The 27,779-nt window shown below is 37.9% G+C and overlaps 1 protein-coding gene across 1 annotated transcript; it reads right to left on the bottom strand.

Annotated features, from left to right (window-relative positions):
- Positions 1–105: 105 nt before the first annotated feature.
- LOC144320820 (nucleoside diphosphate-linked moiety X motif 6-like) lies at positions 106–27,770 on the bottom strand. The gene is made up of 3 exons (XM_077909799.1): positions 26,589–27,770; positions 5,293–5,347; positions 106–928 (listed from the first exon to the last, which is right to left on the bottom strand). Exons 1-3 carry the CDS (start codon positions 26,589–26,591, stop codon positions 534–536), a joined length of 453 nt encoding a protein of 150 aa, XP_077765925.1. The 5' UTR covers positions 26,592–27,770; the 3' UTR covers positions 106–533.
- Between the last annotated feature and the right edge of the window lie 9 nt (positions 27,771–27,779).

The following is a 27,779-nucleotide window of genomic DNA, read 5'->3' as shown; positions in this document are numbered from 1 at the left end:
CTTCTCCCTCTGCCTCTCTCTCTCTCTCTCTCTCTCTCTCTATGACTTTTTTTTATCATAAAAAAAATAAATAAATAAATAAATGGCAGCATCTGATCTCATTTCACATGAAAGAAGACGTATATTTTAAAAATTTGTTAATGAAAGAAAAAAATGTGTACAGTTATCTGCTCGGTTTGGATAAATGGTCAGATAACCTTTTATCTAAGAGTAAATATTTAATCATTGCCTTACTAAAGAAAAAGGTAACAAAAATGCCTGGAAAATGTATAGACTTCCACCTTTTATATTGCATTTGCCTTTATCTAGTAAAGCTTACTTAGAGCTACACTCTCTTCCTTACATTTGCTTCATTTGAAAAGAGGCTTTTAAAATTTGCACATTTTCTTCAAGTAAGTTTTCTTCGTGTAAATTATACTCTGAGAAAATTAAAATCAGATATTTAGTTAACCCCAAATGTCCACTACTTTTTATAATATGGCACACATTATTCTGCACGTACTTAAGATTTTTTAAAATATGCAAATATGGATTTAATCCATTCCTGTCATAGGTCTGTAATTGTCTGTCAGTTCCTTGTGATAGAGTTTATAGAACAAGCCTGTGTAAACTGGAAGTTCTTCCGTGGTGAAATCAATCTTGTCAAACCCTTCTCTGTACCCATAGAGCAGCAGCCTAGGGACTCTGCTGGTGATGGGAGTTGTATTTTCAGTCTTGATCAGGTCATGGAGATCCATCCATTCACACCTTAAGCATTCATGCTGGCAAAAATTTATGGTGAATGAATATGGCTTTAAGCGACAGATGATATACATATCTGACTTCCCAAAAGCTCCAGGATTGGTGTGCTGTTGCCGAATGCTCAGGAGGGACTTGAACTCTGATTTTATACCAGTCTCTTCAAAAACTTCTCGAACTGCTGTGTCTCCTACATAAAAGATAGGAGTACAAATCAGTAAGGATCACATTTTGAGAATTTTAATCACCAAAGATTTTCAGATAAAGTAGCACTATCCAAAGGTTGAAAAGCAAAACTTCAACATAAACTCTTTGCCTTCTGGACATCCTGAAATACTAAAGTATTTTCTTACAACTATACATCTTAGAAGCTTTTGAAATAGCGAATATTTCTTTGGCTGCTATTTGTAGGCTTACCCACCTGGTATGTATATTTTGGGGGTCACATTTTAATCTCTTTTGACTCTATTTCCCAAAAGTTGAAAACACGGGTTCTTGCCGTTAACACTCTTACATATTTCTTCATTATTTCCTGTTTGTGATCATCCATCAAAACTGCCTAAATTTATACATATCAGTATTGAGAAAAATTGATTCATTCTTCCTCACAAAAGTCTGTAGAGCTGCAGAATGTACTGAGCTGTGAAAAGTTCAAAACCTTCCTGGTGATCTTGGGTGGGACTGTCAAGCCTCTAAAGTCATAGAAGAGTTTCATTTATAACCATTTTGTTATGGTTCCCTAATTATTCTGTCAGGGGAATCCCAGTAGTAATTTTTGGCATTCCCTTTCGTTTCTTGAGATTCCAAAGAACTATTTTATCAAAAGTGTCAAAAAAGAAAAGAAAAGAAAAGCTTGCAATTTACAGAATTTTATAATACAACATGGATTTCACATTTTATAAGGTTGATTTTTCAATATTATGCAAATTTCTGGGACAGGATTTTGATCACCATTAATATTTCTGTGGTTGCTTTTTCTGAATCTCCAGAAGAACCCCCTAAATGGGCTTTCTCTAATTTTGTGATGCTTTGTCAGTGTCTCCTAAAGTGTTTATGAGAAACTCTTTAAAAAGCTGCCTTCTTTGCTAGGTTTGCTTAGAAGCTTCCCAATTTCACAATTGTCACAGGCATAGATTTTTGTTCAAACACCTCTATTCAGTGCTTCTATTTCCTTGTTTGTCAAATAGAAAATTATACTGGTGAAGAATAGGTAAGGAAGAAGAAATCAAGGGAAAACATCTCAATTTTCCTGTAGTTGGACTATTGCCTTGTCTTAACAATTGCCTACATAAGCTCATGTTTGTTTTCTAAGAAACAGCTATAGCAATATGCACAGGAAAAACAAAGTGTTCTAAAATGTAAGACATTTGTCCACCATTTTGAATTACATGCTGACTTCCCCTTGAGATTTTCCATAGATTAAACATGGTTTGAAATTACTGTTTTAAACTAAAAACATTTAAAAAAAGAATTTATGTGAATAAAAGGAGAATCTTCCTTAAGAAAGATAATCTTCAGCTGGGAATACAATAGATGTTTATTAAATTTGTTACAGGTTGTGTCACTAGTCTTAAGTGAAATCAGCAAATGACATTTACAATTTAACTATTGTTGAAATGTTTACTCTGTCAGCACTTTTAAAAAAATAACCATGGGGGTTCCGTTAAACTCTTACTACCACTAATCAAGAATTTGGCATTTCAGTCAGAATCTAGCCTTTTTTATATATCATGGAGGCACAGGACAGACTAGTGAGTGAATCTACCCTACTCAGCAGTCACTTGAGCTGTTGATTAGAAATCAGCACTGCCTGGGTAGTTTGATCAGTTTAACTTGAATCAACATATTATGGACTAGAGTAAACATTGATTGGGTATATAAGTGCTTTTGCATCCAGGGTATGAGTGACTCCTTCCTCCTCAAAATGGAAATCTTTACTCCACAGCTTTTTTGCCATGAATTTAAATTTTGTTATCCAGATAAACTGCTTTATTCTGTTGTACCTTTATTTTAACATACTGTAAGCTCAAGTGAAATAACATTTACTATTTTATATGTTTAAGGAACATAGGAAAAACCAAGAAGTTTTCGTTTTTTTTGCTGACTGAGAGATATGTTTAAATATGTCACAGTATTTTTGTTTAGTTACAGGACAGTGGAATGGAGTTTATTTTGTTATTTCTAGTTTGTAATATTTAACAATAGGGTTAGGTTGAAATAAAATAGGAAAAACTGCAGAATGTGGATTTCCCTGGTGTTTCCCTCTGATTCTGGTGCACTGATGAGCTCTGAACAGACCCCCTGCTGCTTTCTGGTCCTTTGACCATGCAGGAGATTCTCTTCCTGTCGATGGTAATGATGATATTTTAGAAAGGCAATTTCTCTGTTTTTAACCTTGTAGATACTTTTGTACTATTACGGTATTATATTAAAGCCTGAAGATTGTATTCTATTTTGTATATGCCCTCCCTTAATATTTTAAGTGCTTCATTTACCTAGTATTATCAAAGAATGAAGGATTCCAAACAAACGTGTTTCCCAGTTAACTAGAGTTTACTACTCAAGAGCTAATAGGAATGTGTGCACATTTGTGATGGTTGTATTCCTAAAATATATACACTCCTAAATACAGAGTTTAAAGAAAATAATTTCAATACTTAGGTAATTTGGCTCATCCTCAAGGATAATCTGTTGTGTTGTAAGACAGAAATGCTCTAATATGGACATAGTCTCCAGAATTCTATTGTCAGTTATCATTTCTAGCTGCTTTCAGGGTTTTATCAGTTCTAAGGGAAAGCTTTAATTTACATACTCCTAAGCTATATGATGAATGCGAGCTGCTTTTCTTGTAACTCCTCATGGTTGAGGTATATATATGCTCTCTAGATAGGTAGGGTTGTTGTGTCAACCACAAATACTTAATTCAGAATTCACTACTTTTTCTGTTTGTTTTTGTTTTTGTTTTTTAATTTGGACTTGAAGTGTTCTGGAGTACACTTAAACCTAAAATCATGTATACTTGGCTTGAAAATGTGTTCTTCATTTGCATTTAAATATAAGTAAACCGAAAATTCACAAGATCCATAAAAACTCAAAAGGAAAAAGTCAATTCATTTGAGAAGGCAAGATGCAGAGGAGGAAGCTAACCATACTTCCTGTAGCCTAATTTTTGCCCACTATGGATTGGGTAAGGATGTAAGACATAAATTTAACTAGTTTACACACACTCTCATATATCACATAAGGATAGTATGAAATAATTAGGTGTTCCAAAATAAGTGGCCCCCTCTTTCACTACTTGCACCACCACAAAATCTGTTATTTCAACAGAAGACCTAAGCAATGGAATCGAAGCAGAAGATCCTTAAGTACCTAAAGGCCAAAATTTGCTATGGACATATCTCAGTGTAGTAAATTTACTTATGGTTTGTTAGGAGTTGGCTATTTACTGTTTATAGGGCATTTTCATCTGTGTAACATTTTTAAAAAATCATGTTTCAAATATATATACATTTTAAAATATTTATAAAGAACCTAGGAAGTTGCCTTTATATATAAATGTTGGCTAAGTAGGCGACATGCATATGGAGGAAAAAAATTATGGAGAAATAATACTGAGATCAAATGAGGCATCTTGATTTATTATGATAATGCAGACTGCATTTGACCCAGTCAAGGGTCAGGAATAGGTAGGAAAACTCTGTCTTTATTCTTTCTTCTATTTACTGTAAAATCAGTAACACATGAAGAGTTCTTAGCTTATTTCACATTTCCCTGTTTGAAATATTGAGCTCAGGAAGTTGTTTTAGGGAGTTCATTAAGACTTTCTTGTAGGAGACATTTTACTAAGTTTTGACTTCCTGACTATTTAAAATAAATAGTAGATAAAGAGGAGAATTAAGTCACTACTGCTCTATAGGTGACTTTATAAATACTTATTTTGAGGTTCATTTAAAAGTTACTGTTCATCCTTGTGGGGTGAAATGGTCAAGAATTTGTGTTTTCTTATAGTTTAATTCCAGTAACAATATTAGTCAAATCCAAAATAACCCTTGATTGCTAAAATTTTCTAATGTATATGCAAAGCTTTTTATTTCTTTTTAAAAATATTTTATTTATTTATTCACGAGACACACACACCCACAGAGAGAGAGAGAGAGAGAGACGCAGAGACACAGGTGGAGAGAGAAGCAGGCTGATGGGGGACTCCATCCCAGAATTCCAGAATCATGCCCTGGGCCAAAGGGAGGCGCTAAACCGCTGAGCCACACAGGGATCCCCAAAGCTTTTTATTTCAAACAAATTAACCTAGGAGCAATTCTAAACAGAATAGGTGTTGTGCTCCTAATGGTATTTTTTATACTAGTGGGATAAGTTGTAATATTACAAGTTTTGCTGCTAATTTTGTAGTAGCTCTGAAGTAACCTCTCTGAAATTTCTCAGTATAAACCAGTTAAAAATTTTTAAATCTTATTTTCAGCTATAGAGCAAAAAAGTAAACACAAATTTCCTGAGCATATTCAAGCCAGTTAAAAATATGTAAGGTGTACACACCAATATCTTCTCCAGGCTCTGACAGGCCTCCTGGAAACTTCCATATATTTTTCAACTGCAATATAAAGTCAGGAAATAAAGTTAACATAGCTTCATTCACTAACACACACATGGAGACTGCACAAAATCCACCCATAATTGGTCAAGAGGCTGAGAATTTACTTTTTGGTAATTGCATGCAAATTTCTTTTACCTTCCTTTCACACTCCACCCTTTCTTCTTCTTGGGGGAAACTGGTAACTTAGTAAATATTTCCCTATTTTTTTCTTCAGGAAATAGAAGTGGTTTTGTTTGATTTATGTGATAAATTCTGTTTGAATGAAACAGTGGAGGGAAACATCTACTGAGTTTGTGTAATTTTTAAAATTTTGCTGCTAGTTAACTATTAACAGGGGAATCATACAGATGCTGCTATAAATAAGTAGAAAGTACAGTATAAATTTAATAACTAAAGTATGCTATTTTTAATTTTCACACTTATTTTTCTATATTGTATGTCTAATCAGATTTCTCTTGTTCTGTGTTAATGATTTTATGTACAAATCTAATTGCTTTTCATGGGTAGTATGAATAAATTTGATTAGTATAAGTTTGCATTGTTTTTTGTGTGTATCATTTCATTTTTTGGTGGACAGGGACACAGGCAGAGGGAGAAGCAGGCTCCGTGCAGGGAGCCTGATGTGGGACTCACGCCCTGAGCCGAAGGCAGTGCTAAACCGCTGAGGCACCGGGGCTGCCCTGGACTAACTTTTAGAGGCACATCCCTAGCACAGAGCTCAAGCATCCCTCTCAAGCGAAGCAGCTGAACAGAACAAGCTTCCCCCACTCAGGTTTTCCACCTAGTCACTGAGTTCCAAAAGGCTAAATTCAGCTGCCACCACTCAGAGGCAAATGGGGAGATAATATACCCTTAAAGTTCTTTGTTAGTAATCTAGCATGTAAGTAGGGATATTTACTGTTTTCTCCCGCTGGTTTTATGAATCTAGAGTTTAGGATTATTCATTCAATCAACAAATAATTGAATATTTTGTGCCAGGTAAATAGACCAAGAAACCCAGAGCTCATGGAAACAGATAATGGACAGATAATAACACAAAATGTAAGGTATATCAGACACTGATAGTTGCTTAAGAGAGAAACAGTAGAGGAAGATAGGAAATGTGGGGGTTGGGAGTAGGTGCTGTTTTTCATAGTGTACACAAAGAAGGCCTTAGGAATGAAGAAATGAGGAAGTAAGCCATGTGAATATCTGCTGGAAGAACATCCCAGGCAGAAGAAATAGCCAGTGGAGATGTCAAGTAAGAAGTTAAATGTACAAATCTTGAGTTTGAGAGAGAGTTCAAGCCAGGACATATAAATTTGGAGTGATCAGCCTGCATATGGTGTCTAAGCTGAGAAGCCAGTTGAGATCACCAAGAGAGTTAGTGTAGATGGAGAAAAAAGATGGTGTGAGAATTAAGCCCCAATGTTTATTTTTTTTTTTAATTTTTTTATTTATTTATGATAGTCACACACAGAGAGAGAGAGAGAGAGGCAGAGACACAGGCAGAGGGAGAAGCAGGCTCCATGCACCGGGAGCCCGACGTGGGATTCGATCCCGGGTCTCCAGGATCGCGCCCTGGGCCAAAGGCAGGCGCTAAACCGCAGCGCCACCCAGGGATCCCAAGCCCCAATGTTTAAAGTTTGGGGTGATGAGGAGCAATCAGCAAAGGAAACAGGCAGATTGAATACTGCTGAAGGAGTAAAACCCAGAGAGAGTGGAAGCCAAATGAAGAAAGATTCAGTGATTGATACAATGAAATGCTGATAGATGAAGTAAGATACAGGCTGCAAACTGACCTGGTTATAGCAGTGGGAAAGTCATCGGTGAACTTGAAAAGGGCTATTTCAGTGTAGTAAGGACAAAATCTGGGTTTAAAAAAGCAGAGGAGATAAAGAGTCAGTGAGATCATTATTTCAAAGAGTTTTGTTATAAAGGGAAGCAGGGAAATGAAATCATAGGGAGAGAGGGGTAAATAGTAAAAACTATTTTAAAAGATGTATTTATGTGTTTGAGAGACAGCACGAGTGGGAGAGGGTGAGAGAATCCCCAACAGACTCCATGCTGAGCACAGACCTTGATGTAGGGCTCAATCTCACAACCCTGAGATCATAACCCAAACCAAACTGAGAATCAGATGCTCAACCGACTATGCCACCCAGGTGCCCCAAAGCTATTTTTAAGATGGGAAAAATAGTAGCCTGTTTTTATGCTAATGGGAATGATCTATTAGAAATGAGAAAAATTAATGGTTTGGTGTGTGGAGAATTGCTGCAGTGATGTCTTTGAGTGGTTAAGTGAAGGTGGGATCCAGTGCACAAGTGGAAGGCTTGCCCTTAGACAGGAGTACAAACCATTTCTTCAGTGTAACAGGAGGGAATGCTGAGTATATGGATAGAACTACAGCTAGGCAGATAGATAGGGTGGTAAGAGCATGAAGACGTTCTCTTCTGATTGCTTGTATTTCCTCAGAGAAAATGGAAATAAGGTCGTTAGCTGAGAATGCAGATGTGAGCACAAAGTAGGTGTAGACACGGATTTAACCATGGTTGTAATTTTGCCACATGAAGACAAGACAGTGAGTATGAGGATGATAATGATGATAGATAAAAGGCAAGTGATGACATTAGGATGGAGTAGGGACAATAGAAAGTAGGAACAATAAGTTGCAGGAGGTTACATGAAGGATTGTTGGAGTTAAGGCACTAAAGAGAATAAGCTGGAAAGACAGGAGATGGTGATCAGGGGGTGGGATGCTTGGAAATGAGATTATAAAGGGATTAAAGTGATTGAAAACAACAGGGTCTAGTAGGATGTGTCCATGAAAGTAAGTGGCAGAGAAATGATATAGGCAAGATCTTTGAGAGAGATGAGTGAAGGAACTGACAGACCAGAATATCAGAAGGATTATCTATGTGAACATTTAAATCATCAAAAATTGTCAAGAGCGATGTTGAAGGAAGTAAGCAACAATTAACTAACAGTTAAAATTTCAAGGAATGAGAGAAAGGGACCTGGGATATGTGATTAGGGTGTGGGGGCATTGGGTAAAGACAGAAACAAGGAAACTAGCTGGTGCTATGGGCCTTATGGCATGCAGTTCAATGCAGGTGCTTTATTTTTAGGGTGGAGGAAGGAAGAATAATCTGAAAATAGCAACATGGAGCAAGTCATTTGCATCTTGCCTTCTTTCCTCTTCATCTCTTTTATCTCCTATAATATATGCTTCCAGTTAGGTATTTTAGAGGCATATTGCTTCTTGGCTTTCTTTACTCCTAAACTTTTTTTTCTTATTTTGTTCACTTAGTGCCCTAGGGATCCAATGCTTAGGCCTGACTATACAGTAGAATCACCCGAAGAGATATTTGAACACTTAGACTATAAACAGGCCCTTTGAGCTTTACTGATTACATTGTTTTGGGATGGGGTCCAGGTATCTAGAGTCTTTGAAGTTCTCCAGGTGATTCTAGTGGACAGGCAAATTAGGAGCCACTGTCCTAGGGAAAAGTTTGAAAAGGTTTGAATCTTTGTAGATATCTGCATTGTTATGGAGAATGCTCCATGGTTTTCATTATATCCTTGAATATATTCCTGACTCAAGAAGATTAACACTAAGCCCCTTATTTTTCTAATGAGAAAACTTGAACCTCAATTTATTTTTTAAAAATCTTTTTCATTAGAGATGGAGATGAGAATTGGGAAAAGGGTGAAATCTGGAAAGAATGATACCAACTATGTAAAATGATGATGTCTTTTCCAAAACATCAGTAGGAATCTGAAACCTCCATGAGTGGAATCCATGAAGCTAGCCCACTACCCTGTGCACCCAAGATCATCTCTGTTTCTCTTCCTGCCCTCTAAAAATGTGATATGTATATGGGTGGCTGACTCTGGAGCTCCCTCACAGATGGTTTCTGTGTAGGAGTGGTGCATACGCTAGGCTCACTTAGTACCTGCGTTTTATGATGTGAAAACTGCACATCCATCATATGATCATCACCTCAAATTGTATAATTTTTTCCTCACAAAGTGTAAAAAAGAGGTTTCAGAGTATGCATTCAACTTCTGCTGGGCTTCTAAAGGAGCAAGATGGGTCAAGAATGAGGTTTCAAAATTGGGGAGCTCAGGAGGCAGAGGCCCTTTCAGGCTGTGATGGCTGCCACTATACTTCACTTACTGTGTCCACACCCTTGTTCCTTCCCTGCTGCAGTAGGGCCAGCTGCCAGTGCACTCAGTTTTGTGAATTTACTCACGTATTAAAATGTTTGCCAATGTGAACTCAGTGGTTCTGGTTCCTTCATCACAGACCTTAATCCTCTGATAGGGAAGATAGAAATGTCTTGGAATCATGTACTTTAATTATAACCATCATTTTTACTTAGCCATCTTTTATCTATTCAGTTAGGATCCTGAGGTGCTCAAACTAAGCTATGACATTTCTCAGCAGTCAGCACAAAGATAATAGGGAACGGTTTAGAACTTGTTAGACAAGATAGATTCTAGTGAAAGCAGCAGCCAGGAGAAATTACTGAATATATTTGCCTTGGCTATGAAATTGCCTATCTCTAGCCTAGTGAGTATTAACACTTGCTTGCCTCTGCACATATGAAGGAGAAAAGATTGACAAATAGAACATGTCCACAGATGCACTGGGTGAAAGTGCAAATGGCTTCTCCTTTGTCTCTTATTCTCTCCCTTTCTTCCTACCATTGACCATCATTTCCCCTTTTTTCTTTCTGCTTATAGTCCTCTACACCGACCTCACACGCACACTTGACTTCCACACCCACATGTCATCCACTGACTCATGCTCTCATAGTCACCCACACTGTGGTGCTCACTGTGTGCTTCTTTCATGTCCATTTCTGTCCAGAAGCCTCAGCTTTTCAGCTTTTGCCTGATTCTCAATAGTAGTAGTCTACAGGTCTGCAGGCCTTTGGAGTCCAAAATGCCTAAACCAACCATGGGTTGTTAACTTGTGACTCTCCTCACTACTCCATAGTATTTGGGTCAACTTTTGGAGGAACCTGTGATAACACACATAAATCTAATGAATTCAGCACAAGACCTCTGGAGTGGAGGTTGAAAATTAGCAGCTCTTATGTGATTCTGGTCAGTGTTGTCTTCATCCTACACGGAATCTTAAAAATACCCTTGGGGCCATGTTATCTTTTTTTTTTTTTTTAATTCATGAGAGACACAGAGAGAAAGAGAGGCAGAGACATAGGCAGAGGGAGAAGCAGGCTCCATGCAAGGAACCTGATGTGGTACTCCATCCCAGGACCCCAGGATCATGACCTGAACTGAAGGCAGACTCTTAACTGCTGAGCCACCCAGGCATCCCAGGGCCATGTTATCTTTAACAAAAATATTGAGTCAACATTTAAAGTTAGGAGATATTACAACTTTTATGTAACATTGAGTCTGCATTCCCACCAGGCAATTGTCAGTTAGAGTTGATTCACTCCTGTGCCCCTTTATATAGGTTTAAATTTGCCAGTTTCCCACAGTCCCCACTACCCTTCATCCATCCCAACTTCCTGCCTTTTCATTTATTTATGGTACTTGTCTGGCTCAGGGAGGCATTTGTGCTGGACATATTCTCTATAGCTAGCACAAATGGAATCCAACCCAGCTGGGCAAGAACCCAAACTCCAAAAGATAAACTACCCTGGTGGTTGTGAAAAGCCAAAAGGAAGAGCTGTCTCCTGGCTCTTTGATGTAATAGAAAGATCATCTGCTTTGGGAACAAATATGTCTAAGTTCAACTACTTGCTAACTGTTTAACTTTGGGTGATTCATTTATCTACTACAAACTTAATTTCTCATTTTTATCAAATAGAGTTATTAATGGAGACATTGCTATAAAATAATGTATTTAATAAAATACCTAATACAGTAAATGCTAGCTGCTATATATACTTCCCCTCTCCTTTCTGGCCATATGCATTCTTGAGTACTAATGAGTACACATGCACAGTACTGATGAAAATGTCAGCAGGAGAGAAAGGATGATGTCAGCAATACTGGGCAATAATGATGAAGCCAAACAAGCTCAATGGTATTCCTAAGATTTTGGGGTGCCCCAGAGAGCTAGATGGGCAGAAGCTCTTGCCATAGTGCCTACAAGAAGGACCTGAAAATTCATCAAATGTTTTGCATCTCTGCTATGCCGATAGGCCAGAAGAGAGATCCCAGGGATCTATACTAGAGCAATCATAGTAGAGAAGGAAAGAATGGACAAAAACTTAAGAATTAAAAATGATTGATATGTAAGGATTATGTTGATTTTATACTCTGTCAACTTTGCTTAGTTGGAATTGCATTTTTCATAATTTCCTTCTCTGTGTGGATCAAGGGTGACCACATAAGGCATTTGGCCATGATTTGGAAGGTGGAAGTAAAACAGCAGCCATCATGTTGTCACTGACCTGCTGACTCACCTAGGCAGCGCCAAGACCACATCTTGTCTAGCTGTTACCCATCTCTTCCTTCAACCTCTCCAAATACTGGGCTGACACATGAACAGTTCTCAGATTTGTGGTAGCAGCTTTTCCGCTGGTCATCAGGATTAGGTACAGTGAGAGAGACATGAACTCCAGTGTTTCCTTTTAGGTTCTAGTTTATTCTTTGATTCTAATTTTTTCTCACCATTTTCCACAAATGTCCATCTTTCCTTCCTAACTGCCAGCCCTCCTGACCAAGAGTGACCCAGACTTATCATAAGATAGTTTGCTGGGATTCACAGAGGCAGTTGCCACAAAGAGCCAACAACCTTCCACAGACTTCAACATCAGCTTTCTTCATCTTTCCACTCGAGCAACTGGTTAGTGATTTTTCTCTGATCCTTTCAGACCTTTATTTCCCTAGATTCTCCAATAATTGTATGAGGTCTAATTTCTACAATGAATTCCTTAGTCTTTAATGTCCACAGTGGTTCTGATTCTTAAATGGAACCCTGATCAGTATGGGGAATAAGGGAAGGAAATGATGGAAGGTTTCCGGGCCACTGGTTTGGAGATGAACTAGATGGATGTATATGAAGAATATAAAAAAGACAGCTAAAGACATATATCTAAAGTTCTTGAAAAGACCCCCTGTCCAAAGGCTCTCAAAAGCATGGAAGAAGCACTGAATTAATCTAGAGAACTCAGATATCTAGGGAAGTTCTTATTCTCAATGCAGGACTCTCTTCTTTCTTTCTCTTTTTTCTTTCTTTCTTTCTTTCTTTCTTTCTTTCTTTCTTTCTTTCTTCTTTCTTTCTTTCTTTTTCTTTCTTTCTTTTCTTTTCTTTCTTTCTTTTCTTTCTTCTTTCTTTCTTTCTCTCTCTCTCTCTCTTTCTTTCTTTCTTTCTTTCTTTCTTTCTTTCTTTCTTTTCTTTCTTTCTTTCCTTCCTTCCTTCCTTCCTTCTTTCAGATTTTTTTTATTTATTTATTTATTTATTTATTTATTTATTTATTTATTTATTTATTTGACAGAGACAGAGAGAGCACAAGTAGGGGGAACAGTAAAGGGAGATGGAGAAGTAGGCTCCTTGCTGAGCGGGGAGCCCGATGCAGGGCTGGATCCCAGACGCTAAACCAACTAAGCCACTCAGATGCTCCCAGAACTCACTTTCTTTCCTTCTTTTAAAAAAGATTTTGTTTATTTATTCATGAGAGACAGAGAGAGGCAGAGACATAATCAGAGGGAGAAGCAGGCTCCCTGTGAGGAGCCTGTTGTGGGACTCTATCCCATGATCCCAGGATCACAACCAGAGCCAAAAGCATACACTCAGCCACTGAGCCACCCAGGTGTCCCAGCGGGGACTTTCATTAAGACTTCCATCTCTAAGTCACAGCTTCATCCACTTTACTACTCTGGCTGTGCATACTCTAGGGATAAATCTGTCTTTGGATGTATCAGGTACTATCCTCAGAGAAGTCATGGCCATAAGTATTTTATCCGAGATCTTCACTTCTTTTTGTTGTTGTTGTTGTAATATCACTTTCTAATATTTTATAATTTACTAATACGCTATGTTTATTGTTTATTTTCTGTATCTCCCACTAGAATGTAAGCTCCACAGGGCAAGTCTTGGCTCTCTGTACTTTAATGCAAATAAAATACCTAGACTGTGGTCCTAACTGTGGCACATAGTAAGGACCCCTAAAATAGTTGTGGAGTTAAACATAGTGAGATTCAGCAATTGCAGTATAACGGGCTCTATTATATGTACTCAGAATCAGAAACAAATGTGCAAAAGATATGAAAAAACTTAGTTGTAGAAGGTATTGGTCATATGGGACATGATATAATCAGTTAATGTGCTTACAGCTTTTGGGTCCAGACATGATGAATGTTATTCAATGCACACCAGTACTGCAGCCACCTTTTGTCCTAACAATGATAGAAGCAGCGATCTCAAAATATGAGAAGAGGCAAACAAAGCATGATTTAGAAGGGATACTCAAGTACTAGCATCTGAAATAATTTACCCTTTGTGTAACATTTCAGGATGCAGAATTTCCAAGAATTGAGATATTTTAGACTTTAGTAGCTATTGCAGGCTTCCAACCTGGTAGATACTATTGTATGAAGTATTTTTTGTGCTTTCACTCATTTTATCCTTTCACAAGCCAGCAAATAGATCTTATCATTCTGCAAATTAGGAAACTGAGATACAGAAATGCTATCTAACATCCTCAGTGTCAACCAGATAGGTAAATGAACTTGCTTGTAACAGGCTACATCCTAAGACTTGTTTCTTTGGTAAACATCTAAAAAAATTGCAGAGAATTTTTGTTTTCATATTTGTAGTTGCAACCTGGATAATCTCACTCTCTTGCCCACTCTTTCCTTCTAAAAGAGGATTCTTTGCTTTTGAGGATAGTTCTTGAGCTCTTCTTTTTGTTGTATGGAATGCAAATACTGTGAGAATAGAAAAGCTGAAAAGACAGAGGTTAATATAGATCCACATAATAAAACTCTGACCAATGAAGAGAGTGGCAAAAGCCTACCTTGCTTGAATTTATGGCTCAGTTTTTTGGAAGATCTTAAAGACAAATTTTGGAGCTAAGTTGGTATCAAGGCAATATGGAGGATCAGATGGGAAGTTCCTGTGGCCAAGTTCAAAAAGGGTGTTGCCTGTGTTCTCCTCTAGGATTTTGATGGAATCTTGTCTCACATTTAGATCTTTCACCCATTTTGAGTTTATCTTTGTGTATGGTGCAAGGGAGTGGTCTAGTTTCATTCTTCTGCATGTGGTTGTCCAATTTTCCCAGCACCATTTATTGAAGAGGCTGTCTTTCTTCCAATAGATAGTCTTTCCTCCTTTATCGAATATTAGTTGACCATAAAGTTCAGGGTCCACTTCTGGGTTCTCTATTCTGTTCCATTGATCTATGTGTCTGTTTTTGTGCCAGTACCACACTGTCTTGATGACCACAGCTTTGTAGTACAACCTGAAATCTGGCATTGTGATGCCCCCAGCTATGGTTTTCTTTTTTAAAATTCCCCTGGCTATTCGGGGTCTTTTCTGATTCCACACAAATCTTAAAATAATTTGTTCCAACTCTCTGAAGAAAGTCCATGATATTTTGATAGGGATTGCATTAAACGTGTAAATTGCCCTGGGTAACATTGACATTTTCACAATATTAATTCTGCCAATCCATGAGCATGGAATATTTTTCCGTCTCTTTGGGTCTTCCTCAATTTCTTTCAGAAGTGTTCTATAGTTTTTAGGGTATAGATCCTTTACCTCTTTGGTTAGGTTTATTCCTAGGTATCTCATGCTTTTGGGTGCAATTGTAAATGAGATGGACTCCCTAATTTCTCATTCTTCAATCTCATTGTTAGTGTATAGAAATGCCACTGACTTATTTGCATTGATTTTGTATCCTGCCACGCTGCCAAATTTCTGTATGAGTTCTAGCAATCTTGGGGGGGAGGCCTTTGGGTTTTCCATGTAGAGTATCATGTCATCGGCAAAGAGGGAGAGTTTGACTTCTTCTTTGCCAATTTGAATGCCTTTAATGTCTTTTTGTTGCCTGATTGCTGAGGCTAGGACTTCCAATACTATGTTGAATAGCAGTGGTGAGAGTGGACATCCCTGTCTTGTTCCTGATCTTAGGGGAAAGGCTCCCAGTGCTTCCCCATGGAGAATGATATTTGCTGTGGGCTTTTCGTAGATGGCTTTTAAGATGTTGAGGAATGTTCCCTCTATCCCTACACTCTGAAGAGTTTCGATCAGGAATGGATGCTGTATCTTGTCAAATGCTTTCTCTGCATCTAATGAGAGGATCATATGGTTCTTGGTTTTTCTCTTGCTGATATGATGAATCACATTGATTGTTTTACGAGTGTTGAACCAGCCTTGCGTCCCAGGGATAAATCCTACTTGGTCATGGTGAATAATTTTCTTAATGTACTTTTGGATCCTATTGGCTAGTATCTTGTTGAGAATTTTTGCATCCATGTTCATCAGGGATATTGGTCCTTAATCTCCTTTTTGGTGGGGTCTTTGTCTGGTTTTGGAATTAAGGTGATGCTGGCCTCATAGAACGAATTTGGAAGTACTCCATCTCTTTCTATCTTTCCAAACAGCTTTAGTAGAATAGGTATGGTTTCTTCTTTAAACCTTTGATAGAATTCCCCTGGGAAGCCATCTGGCCCTGGACTTTTGTGTCTTGGGAGGTTTTTGATGATTGCTTCAATTTCCTCCCTTGTATTGGCCTATTCCGGTTTTCTATTTCTTCCTGTTCCAGTTTTGGTAGTTTGTGGCTTTCCAGAAATGCGTCCATTTCTTCTAGATGGCCTAATTTGTTGGCATATAGCTGTTCATAATATGTTTTTAAAGTTATTTGTATTTCCTTGGTGTTGGTAGTGATCTCTCCTTTTTCATTCATGATTTTATTAATTTGAGTCTTCTCTCTCTTCTTTTTAATAAGGCTGGCTAATGGTTTATCTATCTTATTAATTCTTTCAAAGAACCAACTCCTGGTTTTGTTGATCTGTTCCACAATTCTTCTGGTCTTGATTTTGTTGAGTTCTGCGCGAATCTTTATTAACTCTCTTCTTCTCCTGGGTGTAGGATCTATTTGCTGTTTTTTCTCTAGCTCCTTTATGTGTAAGGTTAGCTTTTGTATTTGAGTTCTTTCCAGTTTTTGGATGGATGCTTCTATTGCGATGTATTTCCCCCTCAGGACTGCTTTTGCTGCATCCCAAAGATTTTGAACAGTTGTATCTTCATTCTCATTGGTTTCCATGAATCTTTTTAATTCTTCCTTAATTTCCTGGTTGACCCTTTCATCTTTTAGCAGGATGGTCCTTAACTTCCACGTGTTTGAAGTCCTTCCAAACTTCTTGTTGTGATTTAGTTCTAATTTAAGGCATTATGGTCTGAGAATATGCAGGGGACGATCCCAATCTTTTGGTATTGATTCAGACCCGATTCGTGACCCAGTATGTGGTCTATTCTGGAGAAAGTTCCATGTGCACTTGAGAAGAATGTGTATTCAGTTGAGTTTGGATGTAAAGTTCTGTAGATATCTGTGAAATCCATCTGGTCCAGTGTATCATTTAAAGCTCTTGTTTCTTTGGAGATGTTTAGAAGACCTATCAAGTGTAGAAAGCGCTAGATTGAAGTCACCAAGTATAAGTGTATTATTATCTATGTCTTAACTTTGGTTATTAATTGATTGATATATTTGGCAGCTCCCACATTCGGGGCATATATATTGAGGATTGTTAAGTCCTCTTGTTGGATAGATCCTTTAAGTATGATATAGTGTCCCTCTTCATCTCTCACTACAGTCTTCGGGGTAAATTTTAGTTTATCTGATATAAGGATTGCTACCCCTGCTTTCTTTTGAGGACCATTTGAATGGTAAATGGTTCTCCAACCTTTTATTTTCAGGCTGTAGGTGTCCTTGTGTCTAAAATGAGTCTCTTGTAGACAGCAAATAGATGGGTCCTGCTTTTTTATCCAGTCTGAAACCCTGCGCCTTTTGATGGGGTCATTAAGCCCGTTCACGTTCAGAGTTACTATTGAGAGATATGAGTTTAGTGTCATCAAGATATCTATTCAGTCCCTGTTTTTGTGGATTGTTCCACTGGACTTCTTCTTAACGGGGAATTTTAAGAGTCCCCCTTAAAATTTCTTGCAGAGCTGGTTTGGAGGTCACATATTCTTTCATTTTGTGCCTGTCTTGGAAGCTCTTTATCTCTCCTTCCATTCTGAATGAGAGCCTTGCTGGATAAAGTAGTCTTGGTTGCATGTTTTTCTCATTTAGGACCCCGAATATATCCTGCCAGCCCTTTCTGGCCTGCCAGGTCTCTGTGGAGAGGTCTGCTGTTACCCAAATACTCCTCTCCATAAAAGTAAGGGATTTCTTGTCTCGTGCTGCTTTAAGGATCTTCTCTTTATCTTTGGAATTTGCAAGCTTCACTATTAAATGTCGAGGTGTTGAACGGTTTTTATTGATTTTTTGGGGGGGGAATCTCTCTATTTCCTGGATCTGAATGCCTGTTTCCCTTCCCAGATTAGGAAAGTTTTCAGCTATGATTTGTTCAAATACATATCCTGGACCTCTGTCCTTTTTGGCGCCCTCAGGAACCCCAATTAAGCATAGGTTTTTCTTCCTCAGGCTGTCATTTATTTCCCTTAATCTATCCTCATGGTCTTTTAATTGTTTGTCTGTTTTTTCCTCGGTTTCCCTCTTTGCCATCAAGTTGTCTTCTATGTCACTCACTCGTTCTTCCACCTCGTTAACCCTCGTCGTTAGGACTTCTAGTTCGGATTGCATCTCATTCAATTGATTTTTAATTTCTGCCTGATTAGCTCTAAATTCTGCAGTCATGAAGTCCCTTGAGTCCTTTATACTTTTTTCTAGAGCCACCAGTAGCTGTATAATAGTGCTTCTGAATTGGCTTTCTGACAGTGAATTGTAATCCAAATTTTGTAAGTCTGTGGGCGAGAGGACTGTTTCTGATTCTTTCTTTTGAGATGAGGTTTTCCTTCTAGTCATTTTGCTCAGTGCAGAATGGCCAAAAACAAGTTGTATTGGGAAAAGGAGAAAAAGAGAGGAGAGAAAGAAGGAAAGAAAAGAGAAAAGGAAAAAAGGAAGAAAAAAAGAAAAAAGAGAGAAGAAAAAGAGAAAGAAAAAAAAGGGTGGGGGAAGCAAACAGAAATCAAAAAGCAAAGCAAAACAAAACAAAACAAAACAAAACAACACGGGGGAGTATCTTCTGATTCTGTATACTTTAAGTCCCTTGACTTCCCCTGGAACTTGTCCATCTAGCTGGTCTTCTGGGTGAGGGGCCTGTTGTGCTAATTTTCAGGTGTTAGCACTTGGGGGAGCTGCTCAGCCCCCTGCCTGGTGCAGGGCTCAGTGGGGGTTGTTTACCCCGTGAGGCCCCAGGAGGAACAACCCCAGTGGTGGCGGCCAGCTCTGGAGCCCTGGATTCAGCTCCTGCAGTAACTACAGAGCTCTCGGTCTGCAGGGGCCTGGATGCTCCGCCGCGGGGCCGCTGATCTGCTCAGCTCGGGGCAGGAGCGTCCTTGCTGTCCTGGGCCCTCCTGGCCTCTACCTGTCCCGGGGGGAGGCCGGATCCTGGGCTGTGTCCCGGCGCCCTGGGCTCCCGGGCCTGAGCTGTTGGATTCGAGCTCCCGGCCCCGCAGCCCCCTCCGCCCGAGCCCCTCCGAGCTGCTCCGGGGTCCAGCCATGGGCGCTGCCCTTTAGGGAGCTCGGCGCACTCTCCCCGGGGCGCAGGTGCCCTGTTAGTGCCCCCGGGAGCCTGAGGGCATCCCCGCCCTCCTGGGGTCCTGCTCCAACTCCCTGCAAGCGCCTTTCCCTCCAGGAAGTTTGGTGAAGCTCCTGCTTCTCCAGGTGGGGCTTTCCTGTCCTGGGGACACTCCCCCTTGGATGCCTTTTGTTTCTTTATTTCTTCCCCTTGATAGAAGCACGAACTCTTCTCACTGTAGCATTCCAGCTGTTCTCTCTTTAAATCTCAGGCCGAATTCGTAGATTTTCAGGATGATTTGAAGGTTATATAGGTAATTTGGTGGGGACAGGTGACTTGGGGACCCTACTCTTTCGCCATCTTGCCCCTCCCTCACTTCTTTCATTTCTGATTTTATTTATTTTAGTCTTTTTTTCTTTCTTAATGAGTCTAGCTAAAGGTTTATCAACTTGATTTATTTTCAAAAAAGTAACTTTTGTTTCATTAATTCTTTTCTATTTTTTTAAGTTTCTCTTTCATTTATTTCCACTCTAATCTGTATTACTTTCATCCTTTTACTAACTCTGGGCTATTTTTGTTATTCTAGTTCTTTTAGGTGTAACGTTAGATTGTCTATTTGAGATCTCTTATTTTTCTTGAGGTAGACTTATTTCACTATAAACTTTCATTTTAACTGCTTTTGCTGTGTCTCAAAGATTTTGAACCATTGTGTTTCCATTTTCATTTGACTCAAAGTATTATTAAAATTTCCTCTTTGATTTCATCCTTTATCCATTGGTTGTTTAGTCTCCACATGTTTGGTTTTTTTCTAGTTTTTTTGCTTGTAATTGATTCCTACTTTCGTATCATGGTCAGAAAAAAATGCTTAATATGTCTTCTTAAATTTACTGAGATTTTTTTTTTGTGTGTCCTAACATATGATCTATCCTGTAAAATGTACCATGCGCACTTGCAAAGAATGTGTACTCTGTCTTCGGATGCAATGTTCTGTATATATTTGTTAAATCCATCTGTTCTAACATTTCATTCAATGCCACTTTTTCCTCATTGATTTTCTAACTGGATAATCTATCCATTGATGTAAGTGGGGTGCCCAAGTCCCCTACCATTATTTTATTACTGTCAATTTCTCCCTTTATATCTGTTCATTTTACTTTATATATTTAGGTGCTGCTATGTTGCATGCATTTGGATATTTACAATTATATCCTCTTGTTGGATTGATTCTTTTATCATTATGTAATGTCCTTCTTTGTCTATTATAGTCTTTGTTTTAAAGTCTATTTTGTCTGATCTAAGTATTGCTACCCCAGCTTTTTGTTTGCTTCCATTCACATGGATTATTCATTTCTATTCCCTCACTTTCATTCTGTATGTGACTTTGGGTCTGAAGTCAATCCCTTGTAGGCAGCAAAAGATGGGTCTCAATATTTTTCAATCCATTCAGTTATCCTATGTCTTCTGATTGGAGCATTTAGAACACCTAAATTTTAAAGGATTGCCATTTTGTTAATTACTTTCCAGGTTTTTTTTTTTTGTAATTTTCCTCTCTTCCTTTCTTCTGTTACTCTTTCCTTGTGATTGATGAACTTTTAAAAAAATTTTTTAATTGGAGTTCAATTTGCCAACATATAGCATAACACCCAGTACTCATCCCGCTAAGTGTCCCTCTCAGTGCCCATCACTCAGTCACCCCAACCCCCTGCCCACCTCCCCTTCCACTACCCCTTGTTCATTTCCTAGAGTTAGGTGTCTCATGTTTTGTCACCTTCACTGATATTTTCACTCATTTTCTCTCCTTTCCCTTTATTCTCTTTCACTAATTTTTATATTCCCCAAATGAATGAGACCATATAATGTTTGTGCTTTCCCGATGGACTTCTTTCACTCAGCATAATACCCTCCAGGTCCATCCATGTCGAAGCAAATGGTGGGTATTTGTCATTTCTAATGGCTGAGTGAGATTCCATTGTATACATAGACCACATCTTCTTTTGATTGATGAACTTCTTTAGTGTTATGTTTGGATTCCTTTTTCTTTATTTTTTGTGAATCTATTATAGGTTTGTGGATAACATCCTAAGTATATAGCAATCTATATTAAGTTGATGGTCACTTAAGTTTGAACACATCCTAAAAGCACTACATTTACTTATTTCTTCAGTGTTTGACCTATATGATACCAAATTTTGCATCTTTTTATTTTGGAATCCCTTTACTGATTTTTTAGATACAATTGATTTTATTATTTTTTTCCTTTAACCTTCATACTAGCTTTATAAGTGACTGATCTGCTACCTTTACTATATGTTTGATTTTTTTTTAAAGATTTTACTTATTTATTTGACAGAAAGAGAGAGAGCACAGGTGGGGGAGTGGCAGGCAGATGGGGAGAGAGAAGCAGGCTTCTTGCCAAGCAGAGAGACCTCTAGAACAGCATCAAGAAGAATAACATTTGCATTATAGAGGTTCCAGAAAGAGAGAGAGCATGAGGCAGAAAACGTCTTTGAAATAATGACTGAAACTTTCTCTAACATAAGGAAGGAAAGAAACATCTAGGTCTGGGAATGCCATAGAGTCCCAGATTAGAGGAAGCCAAAATAAGCCCCATCAACACATTATAATTAAGATGTCAAAAGTTATATATAAAGAGAGAATGTTAAAAAGCAGCAAAAGCAAAATAAATTGTTACATACAAAGAAACCATATAAGGTCATCAGCAAACTTCTTAGAAGAACCTTTGCAAGCCAGAGAGGGTGGCATGGCATATTCAGACTTCTTAAAGGAAAAATTACCAATGAAGTGTGTTCTACTTGTCAAAGTATATTTAGATTTGGAGGAGAGATAAAGAGTATTCCAGATAAGCAAAAGCTAAAGGATTTCATTATAACTACATTAGCCTTAAAAAATATTACAGAAATTAAAAATTATTTAAGCTGAAGTGATATAACACTAATTAGTAGGAAAACATGAAAGTAAAAATCACGCTAGAAACTAAAAGGTAAATACATAGTAAAGGTAGTGAGTTAATCACTCATAATGATGCTAAGAAGGCTAAAAGACAAAGATAAGATTACAATAATCAGTTAAGGGATATACAAAATAAAAAGAAGTAAAAAGTTACATGAAAAACATAACATTTAGAGGAGAAGTCAAAATGTAGAGTTTTGAAATATGTTCTAATTTGAGTTTCTATCAACTTAAAATAGACTATTATCTATTGTTACCTCATGGTAACCAAGCAAAACTTTATAGTAAGAAAATCAGAAGGGAATCTAGATATAACATAAAGAAAGTTATCAAACCACAGGGAAGAGAGAGAAGAAAAAAAGACCAGAGTGAAACTAAAAACAATTAACAATATGTCAATGCATATATACCTATCAATAATTACTTTCAATATAAGAAGACTAAATTCTCTAATTAAGAATCATAGAGTGGCTGTAAAGCCATCTATATTCTGACTGTAAGAGGCTCACTTCAGAAGTAAGGACACACACAGACTGAAAGTATAGGGATGGAAAAATATATTCCATGAAAATGGAAAAGAAAAGAAAGTTGGTATACCTATACTCAGACAAAATAGACTTTAAACACTGTAACAAAAGACAAAGAGGGACACTAAATAATGATAAAGTGATCAATCCAGCAAGAAGATATAACATTTATAAATATATATACAGCCAACATAGGAACACCAAAATATATAAAGAAAATATTAACAGACTTAAGTGGATAAATTGACAGAAATGCAATAATAGTGGGTGATTTTATTGCTGCACTTACATCAATAGGTAGATCATCCAGACACAGAATCAGTATGGAAACACTGATCTTCAATGACTTAACAGGCCAGCTATGTACAGAAATTACTAAATGTAACAAGATACACATTCTGCTCAAGTGCACATTGAACATTTTTCAGGATAAAACACATATTAGGCCAAAAGCCAAATCTCAATAAATTCAAGAGGACTGAAACCATATAAAGCATTTTTCCTGACCACAGTGGTATGAAACAGGAAATCAATTAGAAAAAGATAAAAATCATAATCATCTCAACAGATGCAGACAAAACATTTGACAAAATTCAACATCCCCATTTATGATAAAAACTCCAATAAACTGGATATAGAGGGAACATACCTCCACATAATAAAGGCTATATATGACAGACCCACAGCTAGTATCATACTCAGCAGTGAAAAACTGAAATCTTTTCCTTTCAGACCAGGAGCAAGAAAAGGATGCCTACTATCCGCACTTTTATTCAACATAGTTTAGAAATCCTAGCCACAGCAATTAAGTAAGAAAAAGAAATAAAAGGCACACAAATTGTTAAGGGAGAAGTAAAATTCACTATTTTCAGATGACATACTACATATAGACAATCCTAAAGAATCCACTGTAAAGCTAGTCAGCTACTAAATGAGCTCAATAAAGTCACAAGATACAAAATCATTATGGAAAAATCTGTTGCATTTTTATACACTAATCATCAAGTACCAGAAAGAGAGATCAAGAAAACAATCTCATTTATAATTGCATCAAAAAAAGAGAATACCAGAGAGAGAGAGAGAGAGAGAGAGAGAGAGAATGCCTAGGAATAAATTTAACCGAGGAGATGAAAGATCTGTATTCCTTTTTTTTAAGGATTTTATTTATTTATTTATTCATAAGATTCATAAGATACACAGGGAGAGAGAGAGAGAGAGAGAGAGAGATAGAGAGAAGCAGATACACAGGCAGAGGGAGAAGCAGGCTCCATACAGGGAGCCCGACGTGAGACTCGATCCTGGGTCTCCAGGATCATGCTCTGGCTGAAGGCGGCGCTAAACCGCTGAGCCACCCAGGCTGCCCAAAGATGTATTCTTAAAACTATAAAACACTGATGAAAAAAACTGAAGAAGAAAGAAAGAAATAGAAAGTTATTGTGTGCCAGTGGATTAGAAGAATCAATAGTATTAAAAAGTCCATACTACCCAAAGCAATCTACAGATTCAATGCAATCCCTATAAAAATTTTAATGATGTTTTTCACATGACTTGAACAAACAATATCAAATTTCTGTGGAATCACAAAAGACCTCAAATAGCCAAAACAACCTTGAGAGAGACAGACAAAACCAAAGGAATCACTCCCACCAATTTCAACCTATTTACAAAGTTATAGTAATTAAAATAGTGTGGTATTGGCATAAAAATAAGACACATAGATCAATGGAACAGAATAGAGCCCAGAAGTAAACACACACATACATGGTGAATTGATGTATGACAAAGGAGACAAGAATGTGCAATAGAGAAAGGACAATGGCTTCAATAAATGGTGTTGGGAAAACTGGATAGCTACATTCAAAAGCATGAAATTGGGCCACTATATTACACTGTATGTAAAAATCAACTCAAAAAAGGGGTACCTGGGTGGCTTAAGTGTTAATCATCCCACTCCTGATTTCAGCTTAGGTCATGATCTCAGGGTCATGAGACTGAGTCCTGTATTGGGTTCCAAGCTCAGCAGGGTGTCTGCTTGAAATTGTCTTTCTTCCTCTCCCTCTGCCCTTCCCTGCCTCATGGGCATGCATTCTCTCTCTCTCTCTCTCTCTAAAAAATAAATAAATAAATAAAATTTTAAAAGAAAAAGATTCCCTCTCCCCCTCTACTCCTCCACCTCTCCCTGCTCAAGTTCTCTCTCTCTTAAAAAAAATCAACTCAAAATAGACTTGAATGTAAGACCTGAAATCATAAACTGCTAGGAAAAGACATAAGTGGTAAGTTCCTTGACATTGGTCTTAGCAATTTTTTTTTTATGTCTGTGGCTCCAATGGCAAGGGAAACAAAAGCAAAATTAAACATATGGAATATTTCTAATTAAACAGCTTCTGCACAGGAAAGAAGACCATCAACAAAATGAAAAAACAAACTACAGACTGGAAGGAAATATTTGCAAATATCTAATAAGGGGTTAAAATCCAAAATATAAACAGAACTCATATAATCTATTAACAAACAAAATAAACAATCATTAAAAATAGCCAAAGGATGTGAATAGACATTTTTTTAAAGACATGCAGGTGGCCTACAAGCACATGCAAAAATGCTCAACATTAATAATATCAGGAAAACGCATATCAAAACCACACTGAGATACACCTTACACCTAATAATGGCTATTATGAAAAAGACAAAAAACACGTGTTGACAAGAATGCGGAACTCTTGCATGCTGTACATGGAAACATAAATTGATATAGCTATTATGGAAAGCAGTATGAAGGCTCCTCAAAAATTAAAAATATTGGCACATCTGGGTGGCTCAGTAAGTTTACAGATTGATCAGCTTGGGTCATGATCTGAGGATTTGAGCCTCACATCATGCTCTGCAGTCAGCATGGAGTCTTCTGGAGATTCTCTTCCACTCCCTCTCCCTCCACTCGATTGAGCTTTCTCATTCTTTCAAATAAAGAAATAGATAAATAGATAAAATCTTTTTAATAAATTAAAAACAGAGGGATCCCTGGGTGGCGCAGCGGTTTGGCGCCTGCCTTTGGCCCAGGGCGCGATCCTGGAGACCGGGGATCGAATCCCACGTCGGGCTCCCAGTGCATGGAGCCTGCTTCTCCCTCTGCCTGTGTCTCTGCCTCTCTCTCTCTCTCTCTCTCTGTGACTATCATAAATAAATAAAAAATTTAAAAAAAATACCCTCCAGTTTCATCAAGGTTGAAGCAAATTGTGGGTATTTGTTGTTAAAAAAAAAAAAAACAAAAAAACAAAAAAAAAACAGAGCAATCATATAACCAGAAATTCCACTTCTGGGTGTTTTAATCCAAAGAAAACAAAAACATACTTTTAAAAGGTATGTACACCCTTATGTTTGTTGCAGGATTATTTACAATAACCAAGATATGAAAACAACCTCAAAGTCCACCCATGGATGGAATGGATAAGGAAGATGTGGCACGTATATAAAATGGAATACTACTCAGCGATAAAAAACAATGAAATTTTGCAACAGTATGGATAGACCTTGAGGCTGAGTAAGTCAGATGAGACAATTCTTCATGATTTCACTTACAAGTTGAATCTCAAAAACAAAACAAACAAACGAACAAATCAAAACACAGACTCCTAGATGCAGAGAAAAGATTAGTCCTTGCAAAAGGGGAGGGGTTGGGGGAAAGGCAAAATGAGTGAAGAGGATTAACAGCTACAAAGAAACATTATAAATAAATCACAGGGATGTAATGTACAACATGGGCAATATAGTCAATAATATTGAAATAAATTTGTACAGTGATAGATGCTTACAAGGCTTATTGTGGTGACAATACTGCAATGTATATTACGTTAAGTTGTTGTATGCCTGAAACAAATAAAATGTTGTATGTTAATTATTCTTCAATGAAAAATATTAACTTTTTTTGAGGTATACATAGCATACAATAATATACCTAGATTTTAAAGTAGAGATTGATGACTTTTGATGTGTAAACACTATGAATTTAACTTCTTTTAGTCACTATACCAAAATACCATAGACTGGCTGGCTTCTTTCTCACTGTTGTGGAAACAGGAAGGTCAAGATCAAGTCACCAGCTTGGCAGATTCATTGTCTAGTGAGAGCCGCTTCTTGCTTCAGAGATGGTACCTCTGGCTGAAAACCCACATGCAGGAGAGGCAAGAGATCTCTCTATGGCACCTTTTGTCAAGACAATAATCCCATTCCTGAGGGCTCCACCCTCATGACACGATCACCTTGCACAGGCTCCACCTCCTGATACCACCAACCTGGGGCTTGGCATTTCAACCTCTGAATTTTGCAGGGCCACAAACATTCACTCCACAGCACACCCTCATCAATATACATAAATTTCCTGTCACTTTTCCTTCGGAAAGTTCCCTCCATTCCTCCACTGCCACATCAGGAAACTACAGATTTAAATTCTAGTCTCATAAACTAAGCCCATTTTAGACTATACCAGATTTCATCCAAATTAAAACCTACATTAGGTTCGTTTGGTCTAACTCTTTCTGTCATCACAATACCTTGGAGATAAATCCTTATTCCTACATGATCAGAAGTTAGTTCTGATTTAGAAGGGATTATCTCACTGGGATTAAGCCAGTTTTGTTTACTGACTCATCTGTTAAATTCCGGCTGTTTATTCCCAGGTTGTAGAATAAATTCATGAATGATACTGAACATTCATACACTAAGTATTCATGGGTAATTCCCTAGGGCAGGATCGCTTGATTGCAGGGCAGTATAACTTTATAAAAAACGTCTATTATACATGCTAAATTCTCTACTCATGACCTCCATTTACAATTTCTTTCCATCAATCATCGCCAAGTGCACTCAAGTGTTGTAAAGTGTGAGGGAATCTAATTCTCTCCTCAACATTATTTGAAGACGCTCCCACTGTCCTCTCCAACCTCCGTGTTAATTATGTGTCGATCGCTTATGCCATTTAGTTTGAGAAAGAGAAGCCCTTCCCTCACTGAACTTCCACCAAGTGCACTGATTCTTCCCGTGTGCCTTCTCCAAGAGACCGTGGGACCTTTTGGCCCAGGGACACACTACACACTACTATTCCCAGTGCCTCCCATCTTTTCTCTTCTCTAGGTCCCCTGTGCTCAGACACCCAGCTCACTGAGCACAGCCTCCCCTACTGAGCACATCATTATTATGTAACAGCTTCTCTGCCTCCCCCCCACCCCCAC

This window comes from Canis aureus, chromosome 9 (assembly GCF_053574225.1).
Source record: "Canis aureus isolate CA01 chromosome 9, VMU_Caureus_v.1.0, whole genome shotgun sequence".
Lineage (NCBI taxonomy): Eukaryota > Metazoa > Chordata > Mammalia > Carnivora > Canidae > Canis > Canis aureus.
The sequence above is the reverse complement of the archived record's forward strand: the minus strand, read 5'-3'. Positions and strand labels throughout refer to the sequence as shown.

Bases quoted from the DNA above. Each gene is read 5' to 3' on its own strand.
- LOC144320820 (XM_077909799.1), bottom strand. The intron at 929-5,292 runs GTGTGTACACCT...TCTTTTATGTAG, and splicing joins AGAGCCTGGAGAAGATATTG to GAGACACAGCAGTTCGAGAA.